This window comes from Carcharhinus amblyrhynchos, chromosome 6 (assembly GCF_965287045.1).
Source record: "Carcharhinus amblyrhynchos chromosome 6, sCarAmb.v2.hapA, whole genome shotgun sequence".
In the NCBI taxonomy this organism is placed as follows: Eukaryota; Metazoa; Chordata; class Chondrichthyes; order Carcharhiniformes; family Carcharhinidae; genus Carcharhinus; species Carcharhinus amblyrhynchos.
In genome coordinates this window covers 108220615-108233332 of record NC_137329.1, presented here as the reverse complement: position 1 = coordinate 108233332, position 12718 = coordinate 108220615, and the positions used below count along the sequence as shown (strand labels likewise).

The 12718-nt window shown below is 42.8% G+C and overlaps 1 protein-coding gene across 5 annotated transcripts in view; it reads left to right on the top strand.

Annotated features, from left to right (window-relative positions):
* ppfia2 (PTPRF interacting protein alpha 2) overlaps window positions 1-12718 on the top strand; it is a 384719-nt gene that overhangs the window by 178210 nt on the left and 193791 nt on the right. For all 5 annotated transcript variants that reach the window (XM_080191161.1, XM_080191163.1, XM_080191164.1 and 2 more), the window contains one exon: window positions 4030-4194. In XM_080191161.1, the coding sequence (XP_080047287.1) occupies window positions 4030-4194 (165 nt within the window). The remainder of the gene's footprint in view (window positions 1-4029; window positions 4195-12718) is intronic.

The following is a 12718-nucleotide window of genomic DNA, read 5'->3' as shown; positions in this document are numbered from 1 at the left end:
ATCATTGTCATCATCCTTCCTGATCAAGACTGTCTTTGCTTTTGGTCTGGACAAACTGTAGACCTTTCTGCTTGACCTTGTAAGCATTCCTGCAGGAAGGCTAGGGTCAGGACCATGCAAAAGAAAATTCCAAACAAAGTGGGGATTAGGACATTATTCTTTTCAACTTGATTTTTCACCAGAAACTGTGAGAAGTGGTGCCATAAAACCGTACAGTACAGTGCATATTGTTAAGAAAAAGAGTGGATGGGACTAAGGAGCAATGGTGGGCAGCAGTTTTCTCCAAACTCTTGTAGAGTTTGGTTCTGCTCAAGGTGTTGAATACTTTAGTGAGATCTACAAAAGCAAGGTGAAGAGGTCTTTGTTCTTATGGCTGGCAAATGGAGAAGATCCTGTCCATAATCTCAAATAGCTGCCTGCATTTTCTTGGGCACATACATGGAATGAAAGACAGATATGTTGCCATATCAATAAGGTATCTGGAGCCAGAAGACTAGTAGGATGCACAAAGCTCTACTCCATAAGAACATAAGAAATAGGAGCAGAAGTAGGCCATCTAGCCCCTCGAGCCTGCCCCGCCATTCAACAAGACCATGGCTGATCTGTCGCTGCTCAGTTCCACTTTCCCGCTTTCTCCCCATAACCCTCAATCCCCTCTCTTATCAAAAACCCATCAACCCGCATCTTAAAAATATTTAGCGAGGCAGCCTCCACCACTTCAACGGGCAGAGAATTCCAGAGATTCACCACCCTTTGAGTGAAGAAGTTCCTCCTCAACTCCGTTCTAAACCGCCCCCCCTTTATCTTGAGGCTGTGCCCCCTAGTCCTACTGTCTTTTTTGAGCAGGAAGAGTCTCTCCACCTCTATCCTATCCATCCCATTCATCATCTTATACGTCTCAATGAGATCTCCCCTCATTCTTCTAAACTCTAACGAGTACAAGCCCAGTTTATTCAGCCTCTCCTCATAGCTCAACCCCCTCAACTCCGGAATCAGCCTAGTAAACCTCCTCTGCACTCCCTCCAAGGCCAAAATATCTTTGCGCAGGTGCGGCGCCCAAAACTGCACACAGTCCTCCAGCTGCGGCCTCACCAATGCCCTATACAGCTGCAGCAAGACCTCCCTACTTTTATATTCAATCCCCCTCGCTATGAAGGCCAGCATCCCATTCGCCTTCCTGACCACCTGCTGCACCTGCAAGCTGGGTTTTTGCGACTCATGCACAAGGACCCCGAGGTCCCTCTGCACCGTCGCCTGCTGCAGTTTGTCACCCTGTAAGTAATAGTCCTTCCTACCATTCTTCCTACCAAAGTGGACCACCTCACACTTGCCAACATTAAATTCCATTTGCAATTTCCTGGCCCATTCGCCCAGCCTATCTAGATCCTTCTGCAGACTCTCCACACCCTCCGCACAATTTGCCGTTCCCCCAATCTTGGTGTCATCAGCAAATTTTGACACCCTACACTCGGTTGCCTCCTCCAGATCATCTATATAAATGGTAAAAAGCTGAGGCCCCAGCACCGACCCCTGGGGCACTCCACTAGTCACCATCCGCCAATCCGAATAGCACCCATTGACCCCCACTCTCTGCCTCCTATTTGACAACCAATCCTCTATCCACGCTAACACCCTACCCCCAACTCCAAGTCCCCTGACCTTCTGCAATAACCTCTTGTGAGGTACTTTGTCAAACACCTTCTGAAAATCAAGAAAGACCACATCCACCAGCTCTCCTCTATCCACCGCCCTAGACACATCCTCATAGAACTCCAGTAAATTTGTCAGACACGACTTCCCTTTAATGAAACCGTGCTGCGTCTGCCCTATCAAGCAATTCCCTTCAAGATGCCTCGCAATTTCCTCCTTAATGACAGATTCTAACATTTTACCTACCACAGACGTTAAACTAACCGGCCTATAATTCCCCGCCTTTTGCCTGGCACCCTTCTTAAACAACCAATTATGCCTTCAAGCATAAATATTGATTTGTACACCTGCATGACCAAGCAATGACAGAGGTAAATGGCAACGTCATGTGTTGTATGGTTTGTGTCATCACGATGATCCATGACCATAGTGACTGCCAAAACAACAACCCACAATCACAGTTGATGACCACTAAATTCGCAGCACCTTTGGCAGAAGCTATCTCTCATTGATTTGTCTCTTCTGCCCCTGGAAAATATGAACCATATGAATCTAACACATCCCCAGTGGATTTTCTGCATTTCCATCTTCTTCCATAAATGGAAGCATGCTGTAACAATGACACTTGAGAGTCAGATTTTACTGCTGACTGTGATCGCTAGGTTTTTAACATAGCCAAGGATTTTCATTACCATTGCCATTCATACTATATTCATTATCATTGAAGGTGTATGTAGTTGATGATCATTGGACTGAATTGGACCTCTAGAAAAAATTATTAGATTAATCTAATGTAACTCCTGGAGGACCCCACCCCCTCCCATAGCTATGGCATTGTCGTTGTCTGCTCTGGAATAGAAATACCTCTAGTAGATTTGTCAGTTAAAATCCACCTCTTGTAATGCTATATTTACTTATTTCTTGTCTGAATGTGTGAAAAATGGCAGACAGGAAAAGTCTTTCTTGTTTATCCAGCCAGTCCCATACAATTGTAATAACTTGTGCAATAGATAAGACTGCACAAGCCACATGAAAGCCAGTTAATCTCCAGGGAGAAGAAAAGGAACAGATAAAAATCGCAGCCAATTTAGGAGAAAGAAATCTAGGAAATTCGTCTTCAGCCATGATCTTATTGAACGGCAGAGCAATAAGCATATAGCCTACTCCTGCTCCTATTTCTTCTAATCTTATGACCCTCTTAGCTAATTGAAACTAGTTCAGGAGATCACTCTGGCCTTGATAATGTCATATCATCATGTTTGTCCTGAAACCTCACTGTTCTCTTTTTCAGGATGTTGTACTGACTACAGGATGTCAAGTCAGAGGTCTGTAGTTTCCTGGATTATCCTTTCATACTTTTTCTAAATTGCCACAACTCATACTTCTCCCTAGGTTCTTGGCAAAATTCAAACTCACTGATTCGCCTAGAAAAATGCCAGAAATGTGACCCAAACTGCATTGCACATGCATTTTTTTTAAAAACTTTCTTCTCTTTTGCATTTTTTTCAATACCTAGTTTGTATTTTTCTGCAGTGAAACATACCTTCATATTGCGTTAATTCTCATACAATTGTGTTAATTCTCATACAATCTTGGTGCACTCTCCTGGACCCAGTCCTTCTGGATATCTGTGTCTTTTCCATAATCCATTCTTTTATGATCACTCTAATGTGTAAATTTGGTCAAGCTGTGCAAATCTTCAAGCGCCAGTCGGCCTAAAAATCCCCAGTGTGACAGGGAAGAAGTACACGCGCATTTCTAACTAGTAATTGGCCTATCATACTGCTGAAGAAAAAAATTACCATTATAAGATTGGTTTGATATGAAACAGTCAGTATCAACCTGGTTTCCAATCTCCTTGTTCTCTGGCACCAAGCATCCAATCCCCCTGCCCTGTTTCATTATTTCTCTTCTAAGGGCAGACAGAAGTAGATACATAACTGAGCTTTTTCATTTTCTTTAGGATACTGCCAGCATCCCACTGTAGAACCCCTGTAATTTACTTAATTTTGCGAAGGAACTTGATGAAGTTCTACATTTGGTGGAATCAGTGGTAACTTAAAAATGTGGATTGAGAACTAGTTTGGCAGTGGTAAGCAGAAGGTGAGGATGAAGAAATTACATAAATTTAGTCTGGAGAATATCCAGCTGAGGGCTGTTCACACTAAAGTGAATTGAAGATAGAAATATTATAAAAATGTCTTTAGAATACCAGATTATGTGGGCAGATGACAAATTTATCAGGGTGATAAATGGTATTTAAAAAATGAGTTATGTGGGCAAAGCAAAGATAACAAAGTTTTTGTGATTTATGTATCGTCAAGAATGATTTTTAACTAAAGGATTTAGTAGATGTAAGTTTGATATAATTTCTTTCAGCTCTTGTTGGAACATTTGGAATGCCTTGTGTCAAGACATGAACGATCACTGAGAATGACAGTGGTGAAACGGCAAGCTCAGTCTCCTTCGGGGGTTTCCAGTGAAGTTGAGGTTTTGAAAGCATTAAAGTCACTTTTTGAGCACCATAAAGCTTTAGATGAGAAGGTAAGGGAATAGCTTACAAAGATGATTCCATGAGCAATTGTTCCCAACAGAAATGTGACATTTGTTGGGAATTCATTTCAAGTAATCATGAATCATTATTTTATAATGCTTTGTTCCTTTAGTGATCTATTAAGTACAAATTATTTAATGCTAATTGATTGCATTATCTGTTGTTTGTAAAATGCATGTTTACTTTCTAACTTAACATATTTGCTGAAGTCCGTTGTAATTCCAGATTGTTAAAAGCAGAGTGGAATGAAGAAACACAAATGTTTCACTGTTAAAATGGGTGGTTTTTATGTCCTACTAAATTACTGTTTATTTGAGTTCTGTCAGCAATTGTACCCATATCAAAACTACAAGTCAGAGAACCCAAATAAACACCAGGGCTGTAAAATGACTCTGTGCTTTATCTAGCAGTTATGCTGAGTTTGTGTTTGAGATGTAGATATTTTATGTGTTTGGCCAAATATATGTTGTGTGCAGTTTCCCCTCTCTTGAATCTGTTGTGTATAAGCTACTATTGCAAATTTTTAGAGACCTCTAATTTTTTTTCCCCAGATTCTTAGTAATCCTTGCACATGGCATTAGGTAAGGCCAACAGATTAAAATATCTTTAGGGTGATCCCAGCACTTGGCAACATGTCTCGTATATATCCCCAGATCTGAAAGTAGTCTACTAGCACCAGCAACTCTTAAAGAAGTCTGCTTTTGCATCTGTACTTTTTATTCTAATTAAAGTAGTTGCAGATGGAGTGGGGGAGGTCAGTGGTGGGGGTTTCACTGATGAGCAATTGTGCACCTGCGGTATCAATAACCTTGTTTGGAGAATCAAGAATAGAACCAAGAATAGAGGCTCACTTGAAGAATCAATTTCAAATGTTATATGGCTTAACCTAACAAGAAATGAAGACTTACTGAGCTTTACAAGCACAGCGTACAAATACAATGCATTAAATGTTGTTAGATATCGCGTTCATGTGTAGAATATACATAAAGTTTGACAAGAGCCTTGGGAATGCATTTCAAGAAATCATGGAATCATTGTTTTTCATTTCTTTGTCCCTTTTAAAATTACAGATAAATTCAACAGAAAATATTTAATCCTGATTATTACCCGTTGTTTGTAAATTATATAATTATTTTCTCATTTGTTATATTTTCTGAAGTTCAGTGTGATTCCAAATTGTTAAAGCTAAAATAGAATGAGGAAGCAAAAAAACTTCACTGTTGAAATGGAAGATATTTGTGTTCTGATAAATTGCTGTTTATTTAAGAGCTGATGTGGTGATGCTGGCGTTAGACTGGGGTAAACACAGTAAGAAGCCTCAGAACACCAGGTTAAAGACCAACAGATTTATTTGGTAGCAAAAGCCACTAGCTTTTGGAGTGCTGCCCCTTTGTCAGGTGAGTAGGAGTTCTGTTCACAAACAGGGCATATGTCTTTATATGCCCTGTTTGTGAACAGAACTCCCCTCACCTAACAAAGGGACAGTGCTGTGAAAGCTAGTGGCTTTTGCTACCAAATAAACCTGTTGGACTTTAACCTGGTGTTGTGAGACTTCTTGCTGTTTTTAAGAGCTGCCCAGTGCTCATTGTTTCATATCAAATGGAGGATTCAGGACTCCCATGTTCTGTAGTATGGGTCTCCTACATGTGATTCAAGTGCCTATGATCATGTTACAGACCCTAGAGTGTTTCTAACCTCTTGGAACATGTACAGATTCTGCATTTTTGAACATTGGCGTGAAAATGATTTGTATGGATTGCTATGGATTTTAATATAATTGACATATCCCCTCACTGTATCTTGACCCCTCGCCATATGTTCAAACCGTGCTGACATGAAGCCACACAATACAGTTTACAACAGGTTTGCACAGACCTGAACCTATCATGGGGGTCTCCCTGGGGGCATAAGTATAGCCTCTGGGGGAACAAGTGACATGGTCAAACAGTGCCCTGGCAATGCCCCCTAACACTGCCTCTTGGCACAGGTTAGCACTGTCAGGTTGCCAACCTGTGTCAAGGGGCAGGCCCCAGAGAGCCTCATGGATGAGGTTTATTGCAAATGTGGTTGTGTGCAGGGAGTGAACAGATGAGCAGGGGATGCCGGTGACGGCCTTTGCAGGTGGAGGGGGAGGGGATGTTTCTAGCTCTGATTATGGGGAAAAGGGACCAATTATTGGGAGTTGGAAGAAGGAGCTGATGGTCGCAGGTGGGGGCGTGGTTGGGGGGTGGGGTTGGTGGTCGAACTGAATGCGGTTACTCCCACTGGGATTGGGGAGGGAAGCCCCTGAAGTTTATCCAGATTATGATCATGACCTTTAAGTATGGTGCCCTGATCTCTGGGCAGCCGGGCTTTGCCAGCATGTTTGGGCATGCACACCCACCAAACCCCCCCACACCCCCACCCCTCCATCCCCCACGGCACAAATTAAATCCCTTGATTTTTTATTTTGGCAGAGTGTGATAAAACCTGGAAATAAAACTGACTGGTTTCTCTGGACAGAAACATGCCAGTTTTCTCGCTAGAACCAACACCCCATTTTGGGTGTGAAGCAATTCATGCTAGTAAAATGGGTGTGAGAATTTAGCAAACTGTCTGATGCTGGGCACGAATCTGATTTTTAGCATTGCATGCTATTTTCCTGTCTCTCCATGCTGAGACGAGGAATCGCGCCCCAGTGTCCAGCAAAAATCTGTCAATTTGTTTCTCTTTTCAGCTGACTCGCTTAACTGTAAATCTTCAGACCTTTGAACCTACTCCAGGTATTTATTTTGTTTATAGTTCTTCTGTCTTCATAGTCCTGTGATGTCTTGATTTGACTATTGGTTACCCTACTCTGTAGTCAACCTGTTTTTCAGAATAACAAAATTCAAAAAATTATTTAAAAAGCTGAGAATTTAGCTGTATGATCTGAGCAAGCCAAGGAGGCATTTGCAAAAGACATTGAGGCGTATATGCACCACAGCACATAATGGCTCCTTGCAACTATAGTCTTATTGGGAAGCTTTAATGTAAACATATTAAAAGCCTCCAAATGTAATGACTCAGTAGACCAGGTTGGAACTTTGCCACATTGTTTCTGCAGGGTGCATATTTGTAAATATCCAAATATCAGCTGCGGATGATCAGGTCAGGTATCGATCATGATTCCTCAGCAGCTGCAAATGGAAGTTAAGTAAAATACAATTCTGAAAAAAAATCCCGTAGAACCAGAGGAAAAAGTAATGCTCTCCCAAGACCACAGAAATTGTGTATGCCAACTTTGCCCAGTACCTGTTCGGTGCAGACTTGATGGGCTGAAGGGCCTCTTTCTGCACTGTAGGGTTCTATGATACCTTTTCTTGGAACTTACCTGAGGACAATTGCAGGTGAGCAGCTAAACATTGATCTCTTCACTTGGATGGGTGACCTGTGGAGGTGCAGTTGACACCAGCAGCTCCTGTCAAGTATGCTGGTTTGGTCCAAGGACTAATTGCCATTGATCCTTGGGTCTCAGAGTTTGGGTGCACACTGTCATTAGGGTCAACGTTTCAAGTGTACATTCTGACATGAAGGCCTGAATTTTTACCGAGTCAGGATGCCCTGGGAGCCCCTTAAATATGGCAGACAGGTTCTGATTCTGGGATTCCCAGCTCCATTCGCAGGCTGTGCAATTTTTGGGACTGCTTTTAAAGTTCCTATCAAAGCCCACATCTGGCACTCCCAACCTGGATGATTACATTGTGGAGATAAGTATCTTCTTCTCCTTTGCAATTTTCATGGAGTTGGACAAGATTTATAAAGACTCATGGTTCACGGCATCTCAGAGGAGTCTTAAACCTAGTCTGCATGAGAGGACCTTTAAAAAGTAAGGTCTCCCTTGTGCCTTCTATGCCAAATTATGCCCCCCTTTCCATCCCTAAAGCCCCTTATGCCACTTTACCTACCAACATGCTCTCTGTGTTAAGCTCTGCTCTTCAATCCACCCATCCCATGATCCCTCAAGTCCCTTTTACCAAGCTGTGCCCTTCCACCCATCCTTAATGGCCCCTCATGCCCATTAACCTACTATACAATTTATTCAACGAAAGAACATTGCAATGTTTAGTGGTTTGTGTAAAAAAAATTGAAATAAAGTAATTCATTAAGAACTTTGTTATGTTTAAAAGAAAAGCGTGTGCTACAAGCTAATGAAGTGTCAATCGTCCAGGCCCTTTGAGTTATAGAGTAATATAGTGCAGAATAGGCCCTTCAGCCCATTGAGTCTGCATCAACAAAACTACACTATATCTCTACTACTCTTACTTTCCAGTACTTGGCTCATAGCCTTGAATGTTATGACAGAGGTGATTCTCCCAAAAAAATTCCAAGAGCTGAATTGGCAGGAAAAATGGTGTAAATCATGATTGTTTTTTCAGTGGGAGTTCAGACTCATATCTCCCATACTCTGCAATGCAGAGGTTGCAATCATGAACATCATTAAAAACTTGGAGGAGTTGGGGACGGTGTTCCTATTCATGCTGGAGTCTGACAGTTCCAGACTGTCAGCCTCCTGTTTGCTGGCAAGCTCAATTGCTAGCCAGCCTGAGACCCTTGCCTTGCTGACCCGCAGCTTCCACCATGGCGTGATCACGGCCCGATCATGGTCCGCTCAAGCACTCCCAGGCCAGCCTCGCCCCCCGCCCCCCCCCCCATCCCACTGCTGTCCTGGTGCATGCCACTCACTAGCCCCATGCCCCCGCCACCCCACCCCCCCCGCCCCAGTAATGACAATCCCCCCCACCCCAGAAGACATTGCCCCATGGGAGGCAGACTCCCTTAGCCTGACAGATTCCCCCAAGGGAGGCAGACCACCCAGCCCACCCCATTCGCTGGCCTCCCTCCAGTCCCAACCGGATCCCAATGCAGAGTGGCAGCTGGACACCCTATCTGCATTGATCATCCCCTAGACCACCCCCCCCCCCTCCCCATGCACTGCCCATTGCACCCTGGGCATGGGCATTTTGGGCAGTATGAGATTTCTTTCTGTTTTGCCCCAGTCCAACGCCAGCATCTCCACATCAAGAGTGCCCATGCCCAGGGGACACCACCCCCTGCCGTCCTACCCCCTGGGGGTCCTGATTGCACTCCATTCATACCAGCGGAGTCTCCTGCTAGTTCCCCAAAGTGGGGAGCTACTCTAAAAGCCGCCAGAGTGAATTTGTATTGGCGGTCTGGGACTGCTATCAGGCCCAGAGAATTCAGTCCTGGGCCCGTTGATGAATTCAAATAACATTAAAAATAGATTAAAATGGTTTACCTGGTCTTCCCACCAGTTTCCTGTGTGGTCCTGACTTGCACTGGATTTCCGGCGGTGGTAAATGCGTAAGTATCGGGAATGCATGCACAAGTCTCATGAATTAGTGCACGTGTGCCTCTCCTGACCCAACCTGCCAAAATATTAGTGGGTTAGTTGGGAGAATCGCTCCTGACTTTAAGTGCTCATCCATGTATCTTTTAAGGTAATGTGGTTACTTGCCTCTTCTACTCTCTCAGGTAGTGCATTCTAGACTCCCACCACTTTGTGTGAAAAAATTCTCTCAGATCCCCTCTAAACCTCCTGCCCCTTGCCTTAAAATTATGTCCCCTCCAAATTAATCCTTCAGTTAAGGAGAACAGCTGCTTACTATCCATCATGTCCATACCCTTCAATCTTAAACATCTGAATCAGGTCACTCTCAGCCTTCTCTGCTCTAAAGAGAATGACCTGAGCCTACCCAGCCTCTCTTCATAGCTCAAATGCTCCATCCCAGCCAACATCCTGATGAACCTCCTCAGTAACCCCTCCAGTGCACTCAAATCCTTCTTATATAGTGAGATGACCAGAACTGCCACAGTACTCCAGCTGTGGCCTAACCAAAGTTTTGTACAGCTCCAACATTACAAAGAAAAAACAGTACAACACAGGAACAAGCCCTTCAGCCACAGATGCCTTTCTAATCTAATATTGTCTTACCTCTACATGGGCAATATACCTCTATTCCCTACCTATTTATGTATCTGTTCAGATGCCTCTTGAACATTGTTATGGAATCTGCTTCCACCACCTCCTCCATCAGTGCGTTCCAGGCATTCACCACCATGTATGAAAAACTTGCGCCTTACATCTCTTTTAAATGTTCCCCCTCTCACTTTCAACCTATGCCCCTGAGTAATTGACTTTTGACCCTGGGATAGACTATCCACTCTATCCAAGCTGTAAACCTCTATCAAGTCTTCCTTCATCCTTCAATGCTCCAATGAAAACAATCCAAGTTTGTTCAACCTTTCTTCATAGTCCATAGCCTCCAAACCAGGCAACATCCTGGTAAATCTCTTCTGCATCCTTTCCAATGCATCAACATCCTTCTGGTAGTGTGGCAACCAGAATACCCCTTGCTCTTATATTCTATGCCATGACTGATAAAGGCATGTGTCCCATTTGCCTTCTTAACTACCATATTAACCTATTCTGCCACCTTCAGGGATCTGTAGACAAGAACCCCAAATCATCCCTCTGTTCCTCTGAGCTTACTGCCATTCATTGAGTACTCCCTTTTCTTGTTATTCCTTTCAAAGTGCATCATGTCACTTTTTTCAGGATTAAATTCCATCTGCCATTGATTTGCTCATCTGACGAACCCATCTATATATTCCTGCAACCTAAAACGTTCTTCCTTACTATCAACTACCTTGCCAATCTTCGTGTCATGCACAGATCTATTTAATATCCCCCCATTCAATTGTTGAATTGACTACAATGATCACAGCCTGATTACATAAGCTTGGCTAAGAGCCCAGACAGTTATTTGAATACTAGAATAGCTGCTCCAAAGGAAATATAATTTGATTGATAGCTCAGTCCCTGTGAACTCTGTAATCAATTTTACAGTATTTGTTTACACAAGCTAACTGGTTTCAAGGATTTGTAGTTTTTCAGACTTCATTAGGTCATAGGGCAGCCTTTTTTGTCAAATATAGCAGAACATTCTCAATATAAACAACTTCTTCAATACTTTTTACACATTCCATGGTGCACTTCAGGGTTCATTGCACAATGGGTCAGTGGGCATAGAAATCCCATAACTTGGCATAAGGGCATGATGGGACAAGGTGTGGACATGAGTAAGCCATGAATGGGACTTAGCGAGTGATTAGGGAGTGATGGGGATGTGAAGGGTAAGGGATGGAGGGTCTTCATGTTTTTATTTTAACAGAGGCGAAGTCCCATGGCGCTGAGATGGACAGTTCACACAGCCCACCTCTACACTCTGTAACCTGTTGGTTAGCCTGTTTCCAATTCACACCCACCCCCAGCAATCAAGATTCCCTCTTTGTGGGTGCTTTCTTCTGAGACGGGCAAGCTGAACCTGGAATTTTCCAGATTCCCCCTACCCACTTCAAGGACAAGAATCCAGATGGGAGTCTCATCTACTGAGAACACAGTTCAGGAATCAAGGTGCATTCGTTTTCTGTTCATATGCAGAAAATACTTCTGAAAACATTCTGACTTGAGGAATATTTGGGAACCAACACTGTAGTCAGCTAGATTATATATTTTCTTTTTTGTTTGCAAGACTTCACAATTGACTTCTGAATTTGTTTGCACAGCAACACTTCAAGAGTATCTCATTGCTTGTGAGGTGCTTTGGTACAGGGTGGAACTGTGAGAAAATGCTATCAAAATACAAGCTTTTCCTTTCTGTGGAAAGTTGTGCAGCACTCAGTTTTATTTTAATGCTATTAGTGCAATGTGGCATCCGCTGAATATTGCTTTAAGATTTTTCATTACTTTAACTTGGAAGGTATTACTGAGTACTGTATATGTATATATAGGTATTATTGAGTACTGTATATGTTCTCACATAGGACCAGCATTTTATATTGGGCTACAGGAGAATTAACTGATAGGTTTGAAATGCAGTGCTCTCCTGTCAATTTGCCTTTTTTGAAAACTTAAGGGATTACAAAACCTCAGATGCACGGTTTTGTGGTACAAAAAATTCATTATAATTAGATCACCAAACGTATGTCATAAATAGCAAAGTAGACATGTTCTTGATTGAAGCCAATATATATGAATAATCAAGGTTTAGTGCAGTACATTTTCATTCCTGGAAGCCAGAGGGAGTTTTAACTTGCAAGGGGGTACTGGCTATAGATGTGAGCGAGTTTTTCAAGGAGGCTGTGAAATTACAGGAACATTTAAATACTGAAACAGATAGTCTAAGTGAAAGGTTTTGCTCAAAATTCTTGTTCTGAGAGAACACTATTACTGCTTTGGACTCACTTGATTGTGGAGGTCATTTCTGCAAGTTGGGATTTGTTTTTACTTTGATCCGCACTTCCCAGCTTACAACAGCAGTGAAGCAGCTGTATAGCTCCAACTTGGACCTCTGGTGAGGAACATGAAATGACGTGGAGATGCCGGTGTTGGACTGGGGTAAACACAGTAAGCAGTATTGCAACACCTGGTTAAAGTGGAACAGGTTTATTTGGTAGCAAAAGCAAGTAGCT